This window comes from Camelus bactrianus, chromosome 16, assembly GCF_048773025.1.
Source record: "Camelus bactrianus isolate YW-2024 breed Bactrian camel chromosome 16, ASM4877302v1, whole genome shotgun sequence".
In the NCBI taxonomy this organism is placed as follows: domain Eukaryota; kingdom Metazoa; phylum Chordata; class Mammalia; order Artiodactyla; family Camelidae; genus Camelus; species Camelus bactrianus.
The window spans coordinates 12289222-12315832 of NC_133554.1; the positions used below are offsets into that span (position 1 = coordinate 12289222).

The window sequence follows — 26611 nt, forward strand, 5'->3', positions numbered from 1 at the left end:
AAGAGATGGTAGAGAAACACAAGGTATATAATTAGGATGAACTTTTTTTTCCTACTTCCCAGGGCAGCTTCTTTTCTTTAATGTCTAAAATGATAATATAAGATTGATTGGTATAGAGCTTTGAACTGTTGTTGGTTGATGACAGCAGTACCTTTGCAGACTGAGTGTGTGTGTGTGTGTGTGTAGGTGTGTGTTTAGGATGTAGGTCAGCAATTAAAGTAACTTTTTTCCTGTGTCTGGGTCCACTGAACTACAGTAAAGACCAAATCACAGTAGAAAAGTTAGATAGATTTGACTACATAAAAGTTTCTATTTAGCAAATAAAAAAAGAAAGAGAAACAGTTAAAGACAAATGATAATCTAGAAAAACATGATAACAACAACGACTTTCTACCTATAATATGAGCAAAAGACAGCCTTCAGAAGAAAAGGAACAAAGCGTGAATAGACAGTCCATAAAAAAAGAATTTAGAAGGAACAGTAAACATGTGAAAAGAGATTTCAATTCCAGTGATAATGAAAGAAATGCAAACCAAAGCAATAATAGATTCGGATTTTTTTTTAATGTATAAGGCTGGCAACATTTGAAAGATTGATAATACCGTGTAGGTGAGAGTATAGGCAGTTTGACACTCACATTGCTAGTGAGAGTCTAAAGTGGCTTGATTAACATAGGAAAATGTCTACAATATATTAAATTGGTTAATAGTTTATGGTTTCTAATATACCCCAACAAGAACTGATTATCTCTGAGGGGTGGGACAATGGGTGATTTTGACTTTTAAAAATCAGTACGTATTATTATATCCTGATGTATTTTCTAAAATTTTTAAAAAATCTTTTTTTTTGGTGTGGGGGGATTAGGTTTATTTATTTATTTATTTTTAATGGCAGTACTAGGGATTGAACCCAGGACCTTGTGCACGTTAAGCATGTACTCTACCACTGAGCCATAACCCTCCCCTCCTATTTTCTCAATTTTTAAATAATCAACATGCTTTCCCTCATAATCAAAGAGAACAGTAAACCTGCTTTTGTTTTGAACAAACTGTAGGGCCCTGTGTATTACTTTGAGTGGAGTTTTAAAAGAAGGACTTAAAATCTTTAAAGATTAAGAACAAGAGATGAGACATTAATAAACATGGTGGAGATGGACCTTGAGCAAGTTATTTAACTGCTCCAAGCCATAATTTCCTGTAAACTGGGTGCTATTAATACCTATTATATATAGGATTGTTGAGGATTAAATGAAATCATATACAGAGAGTGCTTAGTACTGTCCCTGCATGTTGTAGCTACCCTGGTACAACTGTTGCCAGACAAGGAAGAGAGAAACGTCAGGTGACAGATTTGAAAGGGAATAGGAGGGGGAAAAAAACAAGAAGGGAAATAATGTATCTTCTTAAAGTGTCTTTCAAATACCTAGTGTCCCCAGCATTCCAGAAAAACCCTTTTCAAGAATTTCAGGGCTCCTATAACTAACCTTCCCTGTTTAGCCAGTCTACAAAGCTTCCAAACTCTACCCTGTTTCCTCATTCTGTCCCAGCTTCATACTAGGAAAAGGGCTTTCTCAGAATATAGTGCAAGTTAAAGATAAAAGTGTCACAAACTTTTTCTCAGAACAGAATAATTGTAATGGGCCTCTAAGTGACAGTCAAATTATTCTTGGTATGGGGATCATAAGGACCCTTCAGAAAGGTCATATAGTGAAATGTTTGAGAACTGCTGTTTTAGTATAAGAGCTTCCTAACTGTGACATGAACACATTTTAGTGCCTGTGACCTGACAAAGAGCCTCCAAATAAAGGATCCTGGAAACTACCCCATTAATGCATTTTGTCTTGTGGTTACGTATGATGGCACCTGTCCTTTATGTAGATTTGCCCTCCAGTTACATTTCTGAAAATAAAGTGTGTGTTCTCTGTTACTTTGCTTTTGTTTTCAGAATACATTAAGATGGCAGATCACTATGTGCCAGTGCCAGGAGGACCAAACAACAACAACTATGCAAATGTGGAATTAATTCTTGATATCGCTAAAAGGATCCCAGTACAAGTAAGAGATGCCAGCGTCTCCCCGAAAGCCAAATTCAGCCATTCTGCAGTTGGACACAAGGGGATAGCCAGCGAAGAACTTTTAATTTTATATAAAGCATCTTTGTTGAAAATTGATAAAAAGCCTTTATATGGGATATAACAGACAGAAAAAGGGAAGATGGAAGGAACGGAATAAGTCAACATAAAGTAAATGTAGTACAAACAGGAGGTTTGTAAGAGATCGTGGGTTCAGAGATCGTGTGTTCTATCTAGTTCACCTTTCAAACCTCCCAATCAGTAAAAGTTGCCTGTTTCCCAATGGAATATTCTTAGTCTAGAATTTGGTGGTGTCGAATTAGGTTGTTTCTTCCCTATCACATTGTGTTAGGAAGTTTAGGGTAAGTGTGTTAAAACCCAAAGAGAAAAAAAAGCTTGAGATTTGTATGGCAGTACAACCACTAGGTACAAAGGTGGAGTCAGGTGGCCAGAGTAATTCATTCTGTGAAAGAAAACCAGTGTTTCTAGAAAAGACTTTTTAAGTCTAGTTGAAAGGCTATTGAATTGAGTTTCCTAAAGAGCGACAATACTAGCTGAATCTTAATATCAATTTCAACTTGTTTTTGACCTCTTCGGAGGTTTTACCACAACGGACCGCTTATTGTTTGCTCTGTAAAAACTTTGCCAAGAATCAGGCATCGAAGCTGAATTAAGCATTAGGCTGCTGTGGTGCTGTTGTACCTCACAGAGTAGGGCCAGTGTTGGCAGAGTCATAAAGTTTATCATGTTCTTTGTAGTATGAATTTTAAGAATGAATCGTATTGTGTTCCCTTGTAGGCAGTGTGGGCTGGCTGGGGTCATGCTTCCGAGAATCCCAAGCTTCCAGAACTTCTTTTGAAAAATGGCATCGCCTTCATGGGTAAGCCTTTCTGACATACTGTTCCCTGTCTTTCTGTTTCTCTCTGTCATTTTGACCCATATTTCACTCTGTAGTCTGCTTTTCTTCTGTTTAGTATGCACTGGGCTCTTTTTTTTTTTTTTTTAATCAGTCAGCAACTCCCAGAGTAACCCTCTCCATCTCTTTTTCTTTTTTTTCCCCCTTCATAATTTCTACACTCTGCATCTTGATTGTGTTTTCTGTCCCTGGGTTCTTTTCTATGAGATTCGGAGGAGGCTCTGATTTTCAAAACATTGGCCTTTAAAAACTTTGCCAGTAGCCTTTAGAAAATGTGTGGAGAAAGGGCCCATTTTTATATAGAAAAGATAACCAAATACTTAGGATGTCCTGGCAGTGTACCCTTAAATATGAATCCGTACCTTCACATGTAAGCATGTAGGTTATATTTCTATAAGTGAGAGCTATTTCTTCTGACTTTTTTGCTCTCCTATACAGAGAGAAAAATCGAGATTATATGGCTCAAAGTGTTTATGTCTCTGTCTCAGAGACCTTCCACAATGTTGACTGTGCTTTATAAAGATAAATCTTCCTTTTGGGTTTCCCTAAGACCAAAAAGAGTGTAATATTTCAGACCTGAACCCCAAAACTTTATTGCCCTTATTGGTTTAAAAAAAAAAAAAAGACTTTGTTAATCTGGTAAAGTTGGATCATGAAGGATGATAAAATCAGAGTTAGATTTATCAGGGATTTAATTCAGCATATATTTATATGTATTGAATTATCACTGTGTACAAACATTTACTACATTAGGTTCTATAAGGGTACAAAGATGAGTCAAAACATAGTGGTCCCCATAATCAAGTTTCTGATGTCTGTGATATGTGGTGTAGGGGACACAAAGCAAATATAAAAATAATTATATAGAAGACAAAATACATGTGACAGAAATGAAGCCCAAAACGTTACAGTCAGGGTTCTATTCTTGTTTTGTTTTTAGGTCCTCCAAGCCAGGCCATGTGGGCTTTGGGGGATAAGATTGCGTCTTCCATAGTGGCTCAAACTGCAGGTATCCCGACGCTTCCATGGAGTGGCAGTGGTAAGAAATTATTTCTTGTTTGTATCTTAAAGTGCACAAAAGCTCAGTAAGGTATTTGGGACTATGACTCGAGGCTTAAGCTTGCTTTAAATTGTATCAGATATTTGACAAGAAATAGAATCCAAGTTGATGAATGGTGTTTCGTATCTCCTGGCTTAATTGATACACCTGTGATTTTATCTTGTCTTAGGAATGCAAATTTTGTACCAGGTGTATAGATGCTAAATTGTGATGTAGATGATCTTGGGACTCAAGTTGGAGAAACTCTGAGAAAACTCATGTGGTTCTGTGGATTCAGATCTGCTCTGGGTAGGCTAGAATCTTCTTCAGAGATGGACTTCTTAGATGGAATAGGCCTTTGAACCTACCTGGAAGGTGACTGGTATCACTAAGAAAAACCTAAAACCCACCTACTCAGGTGTTTGCCTGGCAGTGTTTTCTTGACGTTAACCCACAATCTACCGATGATTTGTTTTGCCTGTTTTATACCATTCAACCTCTCATTTGCCCTTGTTGGAGAAAATGAGGTCAATAATCAACCTTTCTTCCAGGCCTGCAGAAGGATAAATTTTTTCTAAAAATGATTTATTCTTGACAAATCCCTTAAAGAGTGCCATGTGAATTGTTATAGCTGATAACAATATGAGCTTGTGTAGTTTTTAGTACTCAAGCCCAGGGAGCAGACGTACGCTAAAACCTCTTCCAAATGGGAACTACCATTGTCTTGAGTCTGAACAGATTTGAACCCTTATTACTCTGGCTCTCCAGGGGAATTGCAATATCCTCTCCAGACCTGCTGGGTCAAACAGTTTCAAATAAAAGGTTGACTTTTTCTTGTTTGAATGGAGAGGCTATACCATTCCCCTTGTGGCTGAGTACAGGGACATTCAGGGAGTATGGAATCATGACTCTGCTGAGGCCAATAAAACCATCAGTTCCATTTCCAAGGGCTCATAAAGATTGAATTATTTCTCAGACCTCTGGCCCTGGAGCAGGCCTGAACACACAAATCGAAGGTATTTTGCCTGCTGAGTTTCTGTGAGAAGTCTGATGGGTTTTTTGTTTCTGTTTTTTTGTCTTGTGTATCTTTGCATTGTTTTTAAGTTGCAGCCAATTAGCTCTCTTGGCTTTTGCCAGCACCAGAACTCACGTGGCCAGGTCTTACAATAGCTAAATCCTGTTAACCCCGAGGACTGGTTGGGGTTTTATGGTATCTTTCTTTTTCCCATCTACCCTTAATTTTGGATAAATATGGGAGCATTTTAGAGAAGGTATTGAGCAGAAAACTGACAGGAACAGAAACTCTTGTAGTTGCTTTTAAGTCACTGTTATCTATTGCAGGTCTTTGTGTGGACTGGCACGAAAGTGACTTTTCCAAACGTATATTAAATGTTCCTCAGGAACTATATGAAAAAGGTTACGTGAAGGATGTGGATGATGGAATGAAGGTAGGTTACTAACTCTAGAAAGTGGTGTTTTTCACCCGACCAATTATAGTCACAAATAATGGGGATTTGGAGCCTGGTTCATGATATATACCCATGATGGCATTAGGGTTGTAAGACCAGGAGGTATAGTTTATAGAATGAGGGAGTGACCTATGTTTAACAACAGTAATTTAAATTTGTTTTCAAGCATGCTGCTCACCTGGACAGAACATTTCTTAGGTGGTTAAATCAGAGCTTTAAGGAGGTACTGATTCTGTTCTCCACCGTGTGTGTGTGTGTGTGTGTGTGTGTGTGTGAGAGAGAGAGAGAGAGAGAGAGAGAGAGAGAGAGAGAGAGCGAGCGAGCGAGCTGGGGGTGGGGTGGCGGAGGGGTGGGCAAACAACACTTTTTCTTCTGCTTGAGTTCAGAACCAAGAGGCCAGGCAGATAGAGATCAAAATGTCAGCTTTGTTATGGATAGAGATGCTGGTGAAATGATTTAAGTGTGTAGCAACAACCAGATTTGTAAACTGAGCATCAGAGTTAAATGGCCTCACTCCCTCGTTACTGGTGGTGCTGAATAACCACAGACCTCCCTCTACCGAAACAGAACTTTGGCCACTCAGTTTATTGTTATGGCTAAGAGCTAACAAAGAGCACATGTTCTTTGCAGTGGGCTGATCCCAGAGGGGGAAAAGGCTGAACTATAGGTGCTGTTTCTCATTCCAAACTGACCAATCACAGAATTCACTCTTTTTCCCTTGGGGAGGAGTGAGGGAGGGAGCTGATAGAGTCTGAAAGTATTAATCTAATTATCATCCATCTATGTAGAGACATGAACTGAAGCAAAAAGAGATCTTCTCTCCAAGATTAACTTTTCTTTCTTTGATAGTTCTCTCCAGTTTGTTCCCCTTTCACTTTTTAGCTAGTTGGAAGTGTCAGTTTTGCCTCCAGGTAGATGATGAAAGAAGCTGTGTTTTGGAAAAACACACTGCACGTGTTTGACTTGTATGCAGTAATTTAAGGGGAACACTGAATTCTCAACTAATTTTGCTGTTGTTTGCATTTCAAGTTAAGCATCGTGTAATCTGCTTAATAAGCAGATTTAATATTTCTAATTGAATTGCTGATGCTATATTCTGTTTGTTATAATTTTCAGAAGAGTAGAAGTCCTTTGTAGGGAATTAGCTGTTTTTCTTATCAATTAAAATTCCTTTTTTTTCCCCTGGTTATAAACGTAAAATTTTCTGGTAGAAAATTTGGAAAGTCAGAAGAGAGATGATAAAACCACCCATAAACCCACCATCCAGATATAAATCCTGTGAACATATTCATGTATTTTCTTCCAGCCTTTTTGATTCATAGGTCATATAATGATTATTTATAGATTTCAATAATTATAGTTATGATGATAATTATAAAATTAGGGTCTTACTATATACATTGTTTAGTAATCCCAGGCTTTTTTCTACTTAACATTATATATAAGCATTTTCCTCATGGTATTAAAATTCTTATGAAGTATTTTAAATGGATGACCTGTGCCTAGAGCTTTTATATATTTTTAAAAGGCCTGCCTTTTTCTTACATCTTGAGTACTCTATTTTTTTAAAAGTTTTTCCCATGTTTGCAGCTATTTCTTCAGTCATTTACCACCCAATGATTGAATTCATCATGCTAATTCTGTTTATAAGCATAGAAGTGAGTAGTTGAGAGGATTTTAGGAGGGATGGAACTGTGAGTGAAAGATTTTCTTGCCTAGTCTACCGACAAAAATTAAAGTTTGAAATGGTCTTTTTCTGGTGGCAAAGTTTTGGATATTGTTATAATGTAAACCACAAAAGACTAGAACGTTTTGACAAAAGAATAACTCAGGTATTTTAAACTTTTCTCCAATTTACTTTTTGCATTAACTACAATATGAACATCTTCCATATCACTACATGTAAAGGCTACATCATTGCTTTTAGTAATTGCATAGTATTCTAGTAAATAGTTATACCTTGATTCAACTAGCTCCTTACTTCGCAGATATATAATTAATTATTCAAAATGTTTTGGGATCATCACCTGATCATTATAAAATACTGTAAATGTGAAAAGCATATTGAGAGCATGTGTTGAAAATTAGTTTTCTGACTACTTTTATTAATATTTTGATATCTTACTATTTTTATCTTTTACAAAAAGTCAAGTGAGAAAAAATTTCTGGATATGGGAGAATCCTGATTCATTGAGCTTTATATGTTGTCAGAAGCTATACTGAGACCAGCAATTTACATTAAGTGAACTACTTTTTTTTTTGTCTTCTTTAATGAAAATTATGGGTAATATGTGAACATCTGCACATTATGAGAAATTCTAATAATATAGAAATATGTACAGTAAAAAGTAAAAGTTTATATCCACTCATCTTCCTTTTATAAATCACCACTGGTGGATATTCTGGACTTCTTTTTTGTACTTACATATGTGGGTATATGAATGCATATATAATTATACATAAACATATAGTTTCATTTTGATTTTGACCTATATGAGATTATTTTAGATTGAATCATACAAAATTGCCAATATGTAACTATTATTTACCTACAAAAAATGCAGTTTCTTTTGGTTCAACCTAATACTACAAATGTTATTTTGTTACTTTTTTTTCACCTAATAGTATATCTTTAAGGTCTATTTTACTACATATAGACCCCACAAATGACAATGTTTTTAAGGGGACAAAATGCCAGTTTTCTCCTTCCCTACTAATACCATTCTTACTTCCATTTTTCCTTTTTTCTCTTTCTTCTTAAAGGCAGCGGAGGAAGTTGGGTATCCAGTAATGATCAAGGCCTCAGAAGGAGGAGGAGGGAAGGGAATCAGAAAAGTCAACAACGCCGATGACTTCCCTAACCTCTTCAGACAGGTGGAGTAAAAGTTGTCATTACTTATTTGAACTAACGTGTATATCAGAGATATGTGGATTTAACTCACACTGCAATTTGAATGTCCAGAAAATATTTAATTTTTTGTCTATAATCTAGTCTTTCTCTTTAGCCTATACCTGCTTATTAGCAGGGAAAGAAGTATTAATGAAATGTCCAGTTTAAGATTTTATTCATTTAGGTAATTCAAGCAGTAGAGTGATTCTCTCCTATATAAAATTGCACAGTTTCTCAGATAGCTCTTCCCAATATGGTATGTGTGGCTCATAGGACCTTGTAGTGCCAAGGAAGAGTCAATACCTTTCTACATTTCTGCACCCCACTCCTGCTGGCATTGTATATTAAGTATGTGGTGTGGTTGATTCCTGATCTGGATGCTCCTGCCTTGCTCAGGCTCCCTGATAACAGATGCTGCCTCACTTCAATTCGACTTGGCTGCAGGCTCCTGAGTTTCTGTCGTATGTCCTGTCCCATCTCCCCTGCTGGCCCAGCAGTCCATACCGTAGCCTGCGCTGCACGGCCACCATACCCTGTCACAGGGATCCTGTGGCAAGCCCAGGTTCTAGGAGAACTGAGGGTGGCTCAGGAAAGCTAAACCTAGGGTCTCTCTCTGCCTGACCCTCTGATTTATAGCCAAGTTGATGTGGCCATACTACAAGTTGGTTATGGAGGTTCAAGAAATTATTTCTTTTCAGGATCTTACTGAAAGAATCGAGAGACAAGAGTCTGTTTTTCCCGCCCTCAGAGTTACCCTCACATATTTGACTCACCTCTTTTTCTCCTAACAATACCCAGAAAAAGAAGAGTCAGAAAAAGGAAAATTCAGACACTTTCTGGCCTTTTCACTTTTCTAGCTTCCCACTTTTTCTTATTTTTCTGAGCATCTTTTACTTTGTATCATCTTTTACCTTAACCATCTTTTATTTGCCCTCTCTTTTTAAAAAGTCATTCAGCATGAAACTTCTTGCTTCATTGTCATGGGCTAAAGAGAAAAACTGTATGAGCTGAAGTCTTCCGTGATTTAATATACTAGACAAAGAAAGTGATAAAAATATTGTTTTGCTGCATTATCCTGTTTTGAGTGTCAGCATTTGAATATTATCTGTCATTTTCTTTACATTCCTTCTGTAATAATTCTAATTTCATAAGTGGATCAGTGCCTCATGTGGTCTAAAGAAAAGGCCTTTTGCTCTTAGAAGCAGAAGAAAGCATGTTAATTTTTAAAATTTTAACTCCTTTAGATATTTCAAAACTACTTATTACTATGGAATCAAGTAGTTGAAGAATCTAAACACTAAGATTGGGAAGTTTTTATGTAGAAGTCCTTAAGTTCCAATAATGATTAACTAAATAACTCAAATGAGTCCTCCCACTGAGAACAAACTAGAAAAGGTGGACCAAATTTTTTTTTAATCTGTTTTAAGGCATTAGAGATCTTTCGAGGCAGTGAAGAATTTTAGGGCTAAGGTATAGAAGAAGAATGAAATCCAGAAAAGTGAGCCCAGTGTTTGAGGCCATTTTTTCCCTAGAGATATCCTCTAGTTTGAGAAGAAGTAGTTGAAACGTTGATTAGATTTTTCAACAGCCTTATAAGACTAAAAAGACAAAACTTAGACTTTAGGGTTTGCTAAGGAGATGCCCTGGGAAACCTCCCACATTCTAGATTGGGATCTTGAAGGAGTAAGAATGAACTGGAAATAGAACAACTCTCAAAAGGACTCAATCTCAGCTTCAAAATGCTTGACCCTTGATTCAAACAAGGTATTGTAGAGTTGCTAGTGTCCCTGGCCACCAGCAAGAAGAAAATATAAATTCTCTCCAGAGAACGGTTAACATCCGGAACCTCAAATTATTTCTATTAATTTTTCAAATACGGTATCAAGCAGTCAATTAAAAATAAGCAGGCATATCAAATTATATGGTTGAAAATCAACAAAAATAAAAGTCAATAGAAACAGACCCACAGAGTGTTTAGATATGGATCTATTAGACAAGGATTTTAAATGTATTCACGAAAGTTAAAGACAAGATGGCGAATTTAGGCAGAAAACTGGAAACTATAAAGAAGAAAAAAATGAAAAGTCTTGAACTGAAAATGCAATAACTAAAATTAAGTCAACAGAGGAGTTAATAGCACATTAGATGAAAATGAAGAGAGAATTAGTGACTGGAAAATAGGTCAGAAGAGAGTTCAGACTGAAGCTTGAAGAGACAAAAAGGATGAAAAATATAGAAAAGAGCATGTGAGAGATTATTTGCAAAGATGGCCATGATAACTCTTCCCACCCCTATACACACCACTTTTGTATGATTTTCCTTCCTCTCATTAATAGAGTCTTTTTTCCCTCCTTTTGAATTTTGCTTGGCCATGTGACTTGTGTTGACCAATATAATGTGGCAGAAATGGTGTACAAGTTTTGAAGCCAACACTGCAAGTTGTCTTGTAGTTTCTGCCCTTGCCCTCTTGGAATGAGCCTCAGAATTGCCTTTTGAAGAGCCCAGTATAGCCTTCTGGAAAAAGGGAGGCCCCATAAAGCAGAAATGAATTGTCCCAGTTGAGGCTTCCTAGATCTGACAGTCAGCACCACCTTCGAGACAAGAGAGTGAGGCTGTATTAGACCATCCAACCCCAGTCAAGTTGCCAGATGATTAACTGCACAAGTGGCTCCCAGCCAGGATTAGCAAATGAACTGCCCAGCTGAGCCCAGCTCAGATTGCAGTGAGCAAATAAAATAAAATGGTCTGTGTCCTAAGTCACTACATTTTTGTTTTGTTAGGCATAAATGCATAACTGACACAGAAATTGACACCTAAAGGTGTGATACTGACTACTCTAACAACAAAAAAAAAGTAAAATGTGTTACATTGGCTTTGAGACTGGCTCATAGGTGGAGGCTAGATAAATAGTGAAGAGGTTGTTAATGAAGGTTGGAGGTATGGTGAACAGCCATTTAGTGGAGGCTGGAAGGGCAGTGAGGAAATTGCTATTAGTCTGGGAAAAGGGTAACCCATGTTCTGTGATGATGGAACAATTACCGGAGGTAACTTATAAAGTAGAGACTGTGCTTAATGAACTTGTAGATCTAGTTAAGGAGATCTTTTTAGATAAAATGTTAAAAGTGTCTATTGAATGCTTTTGCTTGCTTTTGCCAAGGAAAAGAGAGATGAACTAAAGGAGGTATTTTGAAATAATTTGAAAATAGAACTGTTTCTCATTCTCAGTCTCCCCAGCTGACCAAAGAGTTTCAAAGTAAAAAATGACTTCAGAATAAAGGGCAAATCAAGAGTGCTTGGAAAATCCTTTAAAACCTCTGAAATACTTAAGACAGTACCTGGTAGATTACTCTTTCACCTAGAATATCAGGGCTTCTAAGAATTTGAATTTGCTGTTGTCTCACAGCAGCCCGCCATGCCCAAAGTTTAGTGAGGTCTGTGCAGAAAAGTTATGGATGTGTTTTGGGGGCAAGCAGTGAATTTCCAATATGATTCATAGAATATCCACAAAGTTTTCAAGAGACTTGTATTGATGAATGCACCAAGGGGCCTGAAAGGGACAGAGATGGTTCAAACTTCAAAGGGGACTCTAAGCCTTCAATTTTCTATGAATAGGAAGCAGACTGGGAAAGTTATTCAGCTGTAAACATTAGTCATTTTTAATAATAAGAGAGATTTTTCAGAGTGTGGAGCTAGGAGCCCAGAAGGCAGAGCTCAGAGCAGAAGGGAGCCATGGATTAGAAGACCACTCGCAGGGAGCAGAACAAGACACTGGAAAAAACAAAATAACCAATGAAAAAATTTAATGACCCTGGAGTAAGGGAACCTGACAACATCTGCCCATCTGGATTTTAGAATTGTTGTGGACCAGTGACTGCTCTGTGCCTTCCATCTTCTCTTCTTTGAACTGGAATATCTTTTACAGTTATCTTCTCCACATCTCATCATGAAATGTTTGGGGTGTTGGGGGCAGATAACTTGTCTTTTTAGTTCCCAGATGTTTGGATCAAGAGCACCTGGGGAGCTGCACCCAAGGAGTCTCTTTTGCTTATGGACATGACTCATGAGAAAATGGATGTCAAGCCTGATGCCATGATTGGATGACTTTGGGGTTCTTGGGAGGGGGTGAGTCTATTTTGCATGTGGGAGGTATGTGAATCATTGTGGCCAGAGGGTGAACCATAGTAGATTGTTTGTAGAGATGGCCACAATAACTCCTCCTGTCCTTGTATGTATATCCCTTTGAGATATGAATTTGCCTTTCCTCTCATTAAGAGGTGGCATCTCTTTTCCCACCCCTTGAATCTGGCCTTGTGGCTTGCTTAGACCATTAGAATGTAGCCAAAATGGTGTTGTGTAAGTTCTAGAGCCTAGAGCTTTTGAAGCCTTGCACCTTCTGACCTTACCCTCCTCTTGGAACGCTGCATTGAGGAAGCCTGGTTGAACCTACTGGAGGATGAGAGGCCACATGCAATGGAGATGAGCTGCTCCCATCAAGGCTCTGTAGACCTCCCAGCAAATAGTCAGCACAAGTCACCAGACATTTGAGTGAGATTGTTCAGCCCTACTCGAGCCACCAAATGATGTTATGTGCATGAATGACTGCAGGCAGGACCAGAAGAACTGCCCAGAGAAGCACAGCATCATGAGCAAATAAAATGGTTGATGTTCTAAGCAAGTTGCTAAGTTTTGCAGTGACTTGTTATGTAGCAAAACAGCAAAAAAAAAAAAAAAAAAACAACAAGAAAGTGATCTAACGTCGTGTACTTTAAGTCTCAGAGAAGAGAGAATGGAGCAGAAGCAATATTTGACGAAATCATGGAGCAGAAGCAATATTTGAAGACATAATGGCTAAGAGTTTTCCTGAACTGATAAAAGATGCCAAGCAAAGGTTATAGAAATACACAATGAGCCCCGTAAGGAGAAGTACAGAGAAAACTACCTCTAAGCTTATCAGAGTAAATCTGCCACTCCACTCCCTGAGAAGAGAGAGAAAAAGAGAAAAATCTGAAAGCAGCTGGGAAAAAAGTTTACTTTCAAAGGAGTAACAGTAAGACTGATAGCTGACATCTCAGTAGAAACAGTGGAAACCAGAAAACATTGGGATTTGTTTATAGTGCTGAAAGAAAATGATTTTGCTAGTGTAGAAGTCTGTATCTAATGACAATACACTTCAAACCTGAAGATGAAAGTCCTCTGACTATAGCAATACTCTGTGTAACGCAATGTGAACCAGGACGGTATCTAGTCTGGAGTAGGTCGTACATTTAACTGTTTGAAACTGATAGCAGTATTTTTCCCTTTTGTGGAATTTGTGTGTGTGTGTGTGTGTGTGTGTGTGTGTGTGTGTGTGTGTGTGTTTTCAAAATACTTTGTTCTTTACCCTTGTAACACATAGGATGTTCATGTTTTCATATTCATCAATTAATATTGGCTTTATAACTAAGGATGCAGTATCTTCAAAACAGGTGAGGGCATGAACTTTATTTATTTTTGTGTTTCTAATGATTAACATGGTCCCTGACACTTCTAGGCATCTGCCTGTTGAAACTGAGGCAGCTTATCAAGATAGAAAAAGTACTTGACCACTTAAGAATTTGTCCTATTTCCTCTCCTTATATAGGTTCAAGCGGAAGTCCCTGGATCTCCTATCTTTGTGATGAGACTAGCCAAACAGTCTCGTCATCTGGAGGTGCAGATCTTAGCAGATCAGTATGGCAACGCTATCTCCTTGTTTGGTCGGGATTGCTCTGTGCAGCGCAGGCATCAGAAGATTATCGAGGAGGCACCTGCTGCAATTGCTACTCCAGCAGTATTTGAACATATGGAACAGGTGTGTATATGGAGAGCTCTGATTTTTGGTTTCCTACACAGAACTGCTGTTTACTTAATTCAGATGCCACCCTGAGGACGGTGGGATTTCAAACAATGATTATAACCTTTTCCTAGAGGAAGAACAAAATAAAAATGCTACTGTTCTCCCTCTACTAGAGATGCCAGTGAACCCTTCAAACTCTAAAAAACTCTAAATTGGTTAACAGTTTTGAGAAAAATCAGTGTACTATTTTGAGTAGGGACAAAGAAGAGAAATGTTTGGGATTTTCAATCTTACTGTTTGTTTCTTTAACGAGTTCATGATAAGCTGGTAGTTCCATTTTCTAGACTGATTATCATGGAGTCTTCAGATGAATTTATTCAAGTCCATTAGCTCTTAAAAGGTCCTCTAAGTATCTTTAAAGTTTATACATTCTGTGTTTTTATATAGAGAAGACTCTCTCAGCAGTTTTGCAAGGGTCCCTTGAAAATAGTTGTAGTTTTTGAGTATGAACATGGTCTTTTCTGGAACCTTGACTCAGTCTTCATCTTACTGGAGGTAAATTTTCCTTCCTTCTTTTTCTCTTGGAGTCCAAAGAAGCTAAATATATGGTCGTCTGTATTTGAAGTTTAATTTCTATATATGTGTGTGTGTTAAGATTTATTCTTTAATTGCTGTAATAAAGAGGCCTCCAAATACAGTAGTTTAAACAGGTATAAGTTCTATTTCTCTCTCACATGGTAGTTCAGAGATGAACTGGTGCCAGGGACCCAGGTTTATTGCTTTGCTATTTACTAGGAGAGGAGTCAGCAAACTACAGCTCGCAGGCCAAATCCAACCTGCCAGCTATTTTTGTAAATAGAGTTTTCTTGAAACACAGCATTCAACTTACTTATGTGTTATCTATGGCTGCCTTATCACTGCAGTGACAAAGTTGAGTAGTTGTGAGAGACTACATGGCCTATAAAGCTGAAAATTACTACTGTCTGCCCTTTACTGAAAAAAAGTTTGCCAAGCCTTATCCTCGGGTATCATCATCTTCACGGTTAAAGCTGGCCCACAAGAATATGTTCATCTTATAGCCTGTGGGAGGGGGAAGAGAGGACATGGGAGGCAAGCATATAAAAATATGATCTAGAAGTCACACATCGTATTACTTCTGCTCACTTTTCCCTGGACAGAATTCAGTTCTGCAATCACACCTGGTTGCCAGGGGTGTCAGGCAGGAATTGTAGTCACTAATGAGGTGGCCGTTGACTCAGCTGAAGTTCAGGAGATTCTATCACTAAATGGATGAGGCAAAGAAAAATTACTGGAGGGCATTTGGCAATCTGTGCCTCAGCCTGCTCCTCTGGCTACCCATTGTTCTTTCACACCCTTTTTCTCACTCCTAGAACATACTTAGGCTTTCCCCAAAGAAGACAACCCAAAGTCGCGTCCAGTTCCTGGGTTCAATCCAAAGTCCCAGATCTCTAGGTAATGTACGGCCCTCTCTGCTAAATGTGCATCTGGCTTTTCAAGGGCCAGTGACATAAAATACAAGTTACATACCCCTTGTGCTTCCTCCTTTCTCCATAAGCAGTGGTGGCGTAGGAACAGGGTAACTCCCATTTGGAACAAAGAAGAATGTAAATTAGATGGCAATCATCGGTCCATAGCTGTTACCAAATTCTTCTAGGCAAGAATTGTAATGATTTCCTGCCATGTAGTGGAGTAATTCCTCAGATAATTCCTCTGGCTGCCCCTGGTTCTGCTCTCTGGAAGTAAATTCTTTGCCTGGCATCCCTCAAGGCACCCTTAAGGCTTTGTTCTCAGGGAGGTTCTTCCTTGTTCAGTCTTCTCTGTGACTGCGCTTCCTTTGGCAGAGCTGTCACAGCGCACTTCCTGCTGGTGTGGGATTGGCACCACGAAGATTGCTATGATTATCAATCATAGGTTTTGGAAGCCAGTTTGTGGTTTGTTTACAAATACAATTCCTTCAAAACTTAGTATGTTTCTGGGCTCTTTTCTTCTAGTCAGCTTCAGGTAGGAGTAACCATACCCAAGATTTCTGGACGTAGTTACGTTTCCTCTTTTGTTTACTGCCTGCTGTGCTTGGTCTGTCTCTTTTTCTCCTCATGTCAGTATTGGCTCCCTTGAGGCCAGCTGAAACCACTGCAGCCCCCTTGATTTAATTTTTGACACTGAGTTGCTTCAGGGTAAGAATCTAATCTTCTGGTTTGTGGGGGTTCAAAAGCATTTGGTTTTTTTCACATCCTGACTTTTTCTAACCATTTTTCCTATGGCTTAGTTGGTGTTTTTGGCTGCATTCTGAGATATTACAGGAGACAGTTTACCAAATGTTTTGTTATGCCTAACAAGGAGGCCACCAGCTTTCCAGTCTGCAGTATCTGTTTCCTTGATAGCCACTACCCTGTTGTTAAGCCAGCATCACAAACTTTAATTTTTTTTAAATAGCAGCATCCTACCTAAATGTAATAGTTTCTGTATTGATTATGGTACAGGTTAAGATATTGTAATAAAGGGATCCAAAAAATACAACCACCCACATAAGATAGAAGTTTATTTTACCTTCTCATTGTAATCTGAGGAGCTCTCCAGGGCCACTAGGATCCATGAGGCCTTCTTGGGATTCAAGTTCTCTCTGTTTTGTGTTGCCATTCTTAGTAATTCTCATCTGTATGGTGAAAGAGGCTTGCACTGTCAGGACCATGTTCCAAACCATAGAAGGAGAAAAGCCAGGAATAGAAAATAAGCAGTTCCATTTCAAAGCATGATTCAGGGATTATGCATATCACTCACCAATGCTGACACTGCCTTGATTAAAACTTAGTCACTTGCTGTATGAGAGGTTGGGAAAATCTAGTCTCTAGCTGGACAGCTGTGTTTCTGGGAAAAACACCGGAAATACTAGAAACAAAAATACCGGGTCCAATGAAGCATCTGCCATAGTTTTACTTTGCCTGCATGTGCGTATGCCTGATAGGGCGGGGTTGCCTGTGACCCCAAGTGAAAAGCACTCTTTTCACTCAGCTTTGAATTGAGTTTGTCATCCAGGTCCAGGAATCCTGTGTAATAATCAGAGAGGGTGAAATTTACTCTTCTGTGGCCAAAAGCCTTTGGTGGCTCTTATAAACTGGCTATTTGAGAGGGAGAAGCTTTAGATAAGCAGTGGTGGCCCATCAGTTGGACAAGGTGAGATACTCAATGCTGGTTTGTCTTTCTTCTTTGAGTGTGCGGTGAAACTTGCCAAAATGGTCGGCTATGTGAGCGCTGGGACTGTGGAGTACCTCTACAGCCAGGATGGCAGCTTCTACTTTCTGGAGCTGAACCCTCGGCTCCAGGTGGAGCACCCTTGTACAGAGATGGTGGCTGATGTCAACCTCCCCGCAGCACAGCTCCAGGTGAGTCACCCTGATCTTGGCTCAAAGAGTTGTCTAGCGAAGTTTGGAATGTCAGAGATGCCTGCAAAACTGGTTCAACTAGCGTCTGATAAGAGAAAAGCACCTCCTATCTAAGTCTCACTTAGTGTTCATCTCTTGTGCTTTGTGGCTTGTGATATGTAGGTTGATTTTCCTGATCTGGGACAAATTTAGGAATATTATTATTTTTCAGCCAGACACATCTGAGATAAACTGTTATATTTTAGAAAGCGTTTTCAAAAATAATAATGCTTTACTGAGTTGTTTTAATTATAGGAAGCCTTTCAACTTCGTAATTGTCCTCTACTCCTTTTTACCAGTGTTCTAAATTGAAGCAGTTGCATATTAGTGTGGTCGTTGAGGTTTTTCCTGGCAAAAGGGTAGAAGCACACATTTATTTTTATAATATTTAAAGTGCTGGCTGTCACTATTATTGTCTCCATTCAGCCCAGGAAACATGCTATGGGAAGCAGTAATAGCTAATGATGAAAGTTGATATTATTTGTAAATAGCATATCTTTGCCTGCACTGGGAACCCCTTCTGGTCCGTAGTGGTCCCTACTTAGGAACTCAGTAAATAACGATTTATATACTTTCTCCAGTGGTTTGTGGAGACAATTATGAAGTAATTATGACATAGTTAGGACTTTTAAGCTATCTGAACTTCTTGGCTAGCTACTGACACTGGCTCTTCCCTTTGGATGTCTTCATTCTGATTCATCAAGGGAGAAATGACAGAGGGGAAACTCATGTCTATTACATTAGGGATTCAGGGACTTTTTAAGGGAGTGGAAAGTACTTAGCAACCTGCATGTGTTTTATTTCCAGTAACTTGGAGCTGTTTATTCAATGATTGTAAAATGCAGGCTATAAAAATAGTCTGTTTTAGGTGGTGACTACTAAAATGAAACACCTTATAGGTAATCTGATAGCCTCCACATTTTAAGGCAGGTAACTGTGAAAAATGAGTGATGTGTGTTTTATTACCTTTCAGATTGCCATGGGGATCCCTCTGTACAGAATCAAGGATATCCGTATGATGTATGGGGTATCTCCCTGGGGCGATGCTCCCATTGATTTTGAAAATTCTGCTCATGTTCCTTGTCCACGGGGCCATGTTATTGCCGCTCGGATCACTAGTGAAAATCCAGATGAGGTAACCCATCACTCAAAAGGTTTACACTTTTTTTCCCCTGTGAACTTTAATATTAAGATGCTATCTGAGCACATATCTGAAATATCTTGGGATTTCCTCTGGAGAGGGAAATTGATACAGGCTTCATCAGAGCAGATAAGTAAATGATCACTGTCCCACTGGTCATTTAGTCCTACTTTTGTTACCGTGGAGTCCTCAGTGGGTCTGTAGCACTGGACATTGACTCGTAAGCCTTTATGATTTTTTTACACCCTTTCTGCTTTTTGCGTATGATTACACAGAGCCTAAACAGCGACTATGTAAATATTCTCTTCCTTGGAAAATATAAAATATCATTTCCCATGTTCTTCATTCTCTAACAGGGTTTTAAGCCCAGCTCAGGAACAGTTCAGGAACTGAATTTCCGCAGCAATAAGAACGTTTGGGGTTATTTCAGTGTTGCTGCTGCAGGGGGACTTCATGAATTTGCTGATTCTCAGTTTGGTCACTGCTTTTCCTGGGGAGAAAACCGAGAGGAAGCAATTTCGTGAGTATAATAGCATTTGATTGCATTTCAAAAACAAACTTGTGCTAATCTTCAGTGAAGGTGTGAGCATGGGAATGGGAATCATTATCTGCTACAAAAGCACTAATGTTGCTAATATGGACAGCTTTTTTGAAGAATGTATCTTTAATTGTATTTGCATTCATGTTGTGTTAAATTATGCAGTATTTGGCAGATGTTTTTCTGTTTGTTGCTCTGAGCCTATTCAAGTATTTCTGCTTTCAAATATTTTTGATAAATATAAAATTGATTGATTTAAAGATACCCCTTATTTTTCTGTAGAAATAGTATTGTTATTGAGGGGAGGTAGATTCTTGACCAAGAGTTGTCATCATATAAGTCATAGATAAGATCTCTTATTTGTCATCAAAATAAAGATATAGCTGTAAATGTCCTTTAGTCATTTAAAATAATAAAATCAAACTGCTTATTACGTGAAAAGGGCATAAGGGAACTGTCCATATTGCTTATATGAGAGACCTCAGTGTGCTATGAAATATACACATAGCTTATACAAACATGACTAGTATATCGTAAGTATTAGTTAATATTCTATTGAACATAAATATTAAATATTTACTAGCAGTTTTGCTTGCCTAAAAAGTAGGGCCCTTGGAGGTAATTTTGACAGGTTAGATATTTTAGACTATCCAAAATTCATCTAGCTCTTTCTGTTTTTTAATTGTCTATTTCCTTGGACCAATTCCTTTGCCCTTTGAACTGTACACGTAGAATATGTAATCAATAAGTATTTATTAATAATGTTAGTTTTTAATAGTGTTTCCAGAAATTGGGGCGTCTCAATTTTTTTCTTTCTTTCACAGCCATACCCTACTTTGCCAATGTGAAGAAGAGTTACACTACAGCTTGCAAATTGGTGGCTGTCCAACTAGTCACAGCCACAGATGTGTTTTGATTGGCTTGGCTTATAGAGTGTTAGTTTTCATAAGTCGCCAATATTTAAAAACTGGGGGATTGAAATAAATAATATATGGACTTCTCTTAAAAAAATGGGATGATGATAACAGTGGTTTTATATTCCACTTGGCAAAAATTAACTGAAGCTTTGTGAGGTTGCTTCTTTTGGAGGAAACCTGAGCTCTCCAGTTCACATGGCCCCCATCCAGTTTGCCTCACTCATTTACATTCCCAGAGTGGCCTCTATTGGTATTTAGATTTCCCGACTGGCAGGCCACCAAATATTTTGTACAGAACATGTCTTATGACCTGGTCCCAGAGCCTCGTTCCTTACTTCCTGACTCTCTCTGTACAGTTCTCTACAGGGTAAAGCCACCAGGTCAACGTTTAGCATGTTAAAATTATGCTCTCTACAGTAAGCTTGCTTCTTGACATCATGCCATAGTTCATTCTTCAGCCCAGAGTTTGTTTCTTCTTTTTTTCATGACATTAGGTCTATATTCTTCAACTTGGTGTTCCTATTCTCCAGAATAGCCCCTGCCCATATTTCCTGCATTATTTCTCGTAGATCATAATCTAAATGCCATGAGAACAGGACCATGTCTGATTTGTTGCTGCTTATCTGTTCTGTGTATAGTAGATTGTATCTGCTAATCCCATACTCCTAATTATCCCTTCCCCTTCCCTTTCCCCTTTGGTAATCCTAAATTTGTTTTCTATGTCAGATCCCACATCCTCTATGAAACCATAGGGAGGTGGATTTTTTCCCTTCTTAGAACCTCTCCAGCACTTTGCTTATATCTCTTTTATCTCTTTTCTGGTATTTATGATATTCTGTCGTATATGTTTAAAGTCATTATTGTATCTACACTCTCTCTCCCTTATGTGTCTAGTATGTGTCTTGAGTCTGTGTCTTGCATAATAAGTATTTGTTGAAGTAAGGACCTGCCCTCTGCAGGATAGACACTGGGTGGAAATATGCAGGAAAAAACCACAGCATTTGAAATTTTGTTAAAATTCGATCATTTAACACTTAATTGGGAAGTAGTAAAAGTAATGAGCAAGTCACTCCTCAGATGGCTAAAACACAGCTTAAAGAAACATTCTCATGTACAGGGTCAGGCTGAGTGATACCTGACTGACGCCGGATAGTTATCTCTATTGTATGGAAACCTTTAAATTAAGGGCTTAGTGTTTGTCAAAATTCATGGAACAGTATACTTAAAATAAGTATATTTTATTATATGTAAATTTTACCTTAATAAAATAAATAAGGTGTAAGGAAGGGAGAGTTACGCCCTAATTCTAGTTAGCCAGCCAATGAATGGAATGATGGAAACTTAGTAAATGAAAACTAAGGGTGGTTTGCACATAACTTATTCAGTAATTCTGTGTAATGAAATGTATGTGATTTGCTGGTGCTATCAATCAGACTCATAAGTTTGCTGACATCTCAAAAATTCCATCTGGAATGAGCACACACACATGGGCACTCTCATTTGTTCTTGAAACTGTCTTGCTCCTCCTTCCTAAGAGTCCAAAGGAATGAAACGATTCTTGAAAATGACTGAAAAACACTAAAACGTTTGTTGCTAAAACAGATCTGTTTCTGTTCTTCTCCCAGAAACATGGTGGTGGCTTTGAAGGAGCTCTCTATTCGGGGCGACTTTCGAACTACAGTTGAATACTTGATCAAATTGTTGGAGACGGAAAGCTTTCAGTTGAATAGAATTGACACTGGCTGGCTGGACAGACTGATAGCAGAAAAAGTACAGGTGGGTATTTCTTCACTTACACGGACAGCTTCTGGGACTGGGCTGTGATATAGGCTTGTGTTGTGATCAGTCCATTCCACTAGATAAAACCTAGTTGATTCTAATGTAAGTGGTTCTTGGTCTACGTGGAAAAATATAGGAGTCAGTGTGATTTTAGCACTGTAAGAGTGCTTGTGTTACACATTTTATATGTTCTAATATTACTTCCAAGGGTGTATTTGAAGAGAGGCATGCAGGGATTGAAATACTTTCTCTTTCCTCATTTGATGTTAAATCTTGGTCACAGTTACCAACCTTTACATCTGTCCACCAAGTACTGATGAGATGGACCTCATATAAATCAACAGACATTACCCCTTGTTCCTGAATCGCTGGGCTATTCTAAATTACTCCAGATTTTGTATAAAATCATTAGATTTATGTAAGTTACCTGGGATCCAAATTTTAGTTACATACCATTTTTCTTTGAGATTATCAGCAGCCAAATCTTTGTACCTTTTTGATTATTTGTGACAAAAGCTTGTTTTTGAGCTACTCCTTGGCTCAGTGGAAATCTTAGGGTGTAGAAAACGTATTTTTCATCTGTATTCAAATGAGGCCTCTGTTCAGATTCTAAAAATAAATGTGTTTTTGTCTCAAAGATCAGTTGAGCAGTAAGGATGGAGATTCTCAGTGCTAGCTGATTCTTCACAGCACATTTGAGCCTGATTTAAATTGAGGCGCCATGGTGCCAAGTGACCGTGCTTTTGATCTGCCCACTTTTTCTTTCTTTCAGGCAGAGAGACCTGACACCATGCTGGGAGTTGTATGTGGGGCTCTCCACGTGGCCGATGTGAGCCTGCGGAATAGCATCTCTAACTTCCTTCACTCCTTAGAGAGGTAGGCTTTGTTTCTTGTGGTCCATGCTAGCTAACCCATGGTCCTGAGTACAGGACTGAAGTTCGGCGGCCCATTTATTCTTCTCTCTGCTCCTGGCAGCTTGTGAGCGCTACTTGTTACTCACTGACCGTGGGTGCAGGGGAGAGAAGGGATGTAGGAGTTTATAGCAAATGATTTTGGGACTCTTTAAGTACAGATTTCTAGAAATTGGTTTATAACACAGTTAGAACAGAATGGTTGCTTTTTAAAAACTGGAATCCCAATGAAGTAAACATTCTCTTTTATATAAGCATCAAATCTCTCCAAGCCCTGGTGATGAAAGTCAGGTGTTTTTCTCCAGCAGGGGACCCTGAATGTTTCATATATTACCTGCAGCACCTTTCAGGAAATAATAATTGAGACTGATATTCAAGATGACCTCATGAGTCTTTCAAGTAGAGGATCAGATTGTTTGGGGCTAAACTAATTTCCAACACGGGTTCTTCTGAGGTGTCTGAAAGGAAGAAAAGAAACAAAATTTTAAAAATTGAACTGAGATTTCGGTTATTCAGGTCTTACCGTAAAGATCTTTCTTTCACTGTGTTACGCTTACTCACTGAAACCTTCATCAGCTCACATTACCCTTCGGTATCAGATCTAAATCTCTCAGTGCGACTTTTAACTCCCTGTATTCTTTGGCCCCTTTTTACCAGTCTGGCCTTACTTATTTCTATTCTTCAGCATGCAGTCTGTAACCTAGCTGAATGGTTTCCCTACTGGGGTACAGATGTGCCACACGTAATCTCCTCTACAAGCTCCCCCTACTGTTTTAACATTATTTTAAATTTATTTTTAAAACTTGTGTTTTGAAATAACTTCATACTAATAGGAGAACTGCATGCATAGTACAAATAATTTGTATGTATTCTTTGCCCAGATTCACCAATTATTAACAACTTCCCTAACTTGCTTTATCACTCCCTCCGTTGGTTATTTTCCGAAGTCTTTCTTGATAATGTTTCCTTCGTTGGTAATGTCTTTCCCTTTCCCCTCCACTCCAGGCAGCCATGGTTTACTGCCTCTTTTTTTCTTTTTTAAGACTCCAAATAAAGTTCAGTTGCCAGTAGTAAATGAGGGTTTATTGTATTGGGGCTTTTTTTTTTTCTTTTTTAAATATATTTTTAAGAATAGGTAATACATTCAGATGGTTCAAAACTCAAAAGGCCCAAAAAAGTATATAGTAAAAAGTCTCCTTCCTGTCTTTGTTCCTGGCCACCCAGTTTCCTTCTCTGTAGTCAACCCATGTTACTGTTTTTTCTGCAGTCTTCCAGACATATGGTAAACTTACATAAACATAGATATGTAATATTTGTTTCTTTGCACCGCTTATTTTTTTTAAACACAAATGGTAGCATACCCTGAAACTGTTCTACACAATTTCATTTGCTCTTTTCCTTTAACAGTATATTTTAGAGAGTATTTCATATTAGTACATAAAGGGCGTCAAATTTCTCTTCTTTTTTAAACATTTTAAAATGTATTTTTTAATTGACATATAGTTGATTTACAATGTTGTGTTAGTTTCTGATGTGATTCAGTTATATATATATATATACACACAAGTAAATATATTCCTTTTCATATTCTTTTTCAATGTAGGTTATTATAAGATATCAAATATAGTTCCCTGTGCTATACAGTATAATGTTGTTTATCAACTTTCTTTTTAATGGCTGCATAATATTCCAGTATATGGCTTTTTTGTAATTTATGTTTCAGTCTCTTACTGATGGTCCTTTAGGTTGTTTTCAGTCTTGATATTCCAGGAAATGCTATAACCAATAACCTTTGAGATTCCCTTATAAACTTTTAGAACTTTCTAGAAGTAAATATCTCACACATTGTTGTTCTTTCAGGGGTCAAGTCCTTTCTGCTCATACGCTTCTGAATACAGTAGATGTCGAACTTATCTATGAGGGAGTCAAGTATGTACTGAAGGTATGCTGAACCCCACAGAAGCCAACACCATAATTTTTGACTCGTTGTTAGCTTGCTTCCTTTAGGTCAGGGGATGAGGGGGGAAGTTTGGTTTACTGCAGGACTGGGCATTAGTGAAATTACAGACATTATTAGTGTCAGTAGCCTTGTGTCAAAGCAATATTTGATGATTCTCTGAAAATGTTTTAGCTGTCACTCAAGTTCACATATGCAGCCAAGAGATAAAGAAGACAGAATAACCAGAGCAGGGAGATGCAGCTAAAGTCACCCTCTTTGCCTGAAGCAGGGCCGAGTCATGCCCACCAACATTAGTGCTGAGAGCACAGGACCACGAATTTCCTTCCTCTCTGGCAGAGCTCTCTTACCTGTATCCTTGAGGACTGGAATTTTGTCTGGGACTCCACCTGGGAGAGATACACTGCCTTGTCTCTTCTGGTTCCCGTTTCCTACAGGTGACTCGACAGTCCCCTAACTCCTATGTGGTGATCATGAACGGGTCGTGTGTGGAAGTAGACGTGCATCGGCTGAGCGACGGAGGACTGCTCTTGTCCTATGATGGCAGCAGCTACACCACGTACATGAAGGAAGAGGTGGACAGGTGAGCGGCTGCTTGAGGTCCTTAAGTTCCTCTCTTCATAAGCTACCACTGTTAGCAGTTTCTTATGTATTTTGCAGAAATTTTGAATGCACATACAAGTTACGTATACATGCATACTGTGTTTTTCTTTTAAATACATTCATAAATAAAAATAACTTTTAGTTCTGCACCTTATTTTTTTTCCTTTAACACATGGAAAGGGTATAGAACATTGCCTGGGACATAGTAAGGGTTCAGAAAATGTTAGCTATTACATCATTATCTTCATGGTTTTTTCCCCCTCTAATAGAGGTGCGTATTCTTTTTAATGGTCATATAGTATTCCATCATGTGGATATGCCATAATTTATTTAATCTGACCCTTAAATTTTGGTTATTTGGCATTGTAAATAAAGATGCAGTGAATAGTGTGTGTGTGTGTTTGTGTACGTACAGAATGAAGTTGTTAAGTGTTTCTTTTAAGACTGACATTATTCTACCATTATCCTTTACAACTTGAGGTGCTTTATTGACTTCCACAGTCCTTCTTGTCTCCTAGGTATCGCATCACAATTGGCAATAAAACCTGTGTGTTTGAGAAGGAAAATGACCCTTCAGTGTTGCGCTCACCTTCTGCTGGGAAGTTAATCCAGTACATTGTGGAGGATGGAGGCCATGTGTTTGCGGGCCAGTGCTATGCTGAGATCGAGGTCAGGGTGGTGATTGGGCTTCTGGGTCATGGGAAGGAAGGTAGGGAAAAGATTGCTGGGATGGACTGGGACTCAAGAGTAACAGAAAAGAAGTAGGAAATAGAAAGGAAAGAGCATCAGTTGGTTTAATGGGGATTATGAACACTGAGATTTTAAAAGCAAATAAAAAGCTCTTAGTTTTTCTTTGACAGATGAGGAATCTCTGGCTCTAAAAATACATGTGAGGCAACAACACTTATTGAGTGTTGGGTATTGTGCTAAGTACTGGTTATACAGAAAAAATATGAGGGGTGGAATGGACAAGTAATGAAATATGAATTGTGAGAGAGCCAAGCGCAGAGTGCAGAGGGCCTCCTGCCCCAAATCAGTGTGGGTCTTGGTAGACAGTGAGAGAAGACTTCCTGAACGAGGGGGCTTTGATCTTAGCTTTGAAAGAAAGGTAGTAATAGACCAGAT

General features: G+C 38.5%; 1 protein-coding gene across 9 annotated transcripts in view; it reads left to right on the plus strand.

The window, feature by feature from the left end:
* The window catches only part of ACACA (acetyl-CoA carboxylase alpha), a 255754-nt gene that overhangs the window by 89086 nt on the left and 140057 nt on the right, over positions 1 to 26611 (plus strand). For all 9 annotated transcript variants that reach the window (XM_074342606.1, XM_074342604.1, XM_074342609.1 and 6 more), the window contains 14 exons: positions 1945 to 2054; positions 2870 to 2951; positions 3928 to 4026; positions 5368 to 5474; positions 8259 to 8369; positions 14006 to 14215; positions 17431 to 17601; positions 18614 to 18775; positions 19138 to 19301; positions 21862 to 22012; positions 22788 to 22891; positions 24787 to 24868; positions 25321 to 25466; positions 26005 to 26155. In XM_074342606.1, coding sequence (XP_074198707.1) covers positions 1945 to 2054; positions 2870 to 2951; positions 3928 to 4026; positions 5368 to 5474; positions 8259 to 8369; positions 14006 to 14215; positions 17431 to 17601; positions 18614 to 18775; positions 19138 to 19301; positions 21862 to 22012; positions 22788 to 22891; positions 24787 to 24868; positions 25321 to 25466; positions 26005 to 26155 — 1850 coding nt within the window. The remainder of the gene's footprint in view (positions 1 to 1944; positions 2055 to 2869; positions 2952 to 3927; positions 4027 to 5367; positions 5475 to 8258; positions 8370 to 14005; positions 14216 to 17430; positions 17602 to 18613; positions 18776 to 19137; positions 19302 to 21861; positions 22013 to 22787; positions 22892 to 24786; positions 24869 to 25320; positions 25467 to 26004; positions 26156 to 26611) is intronic.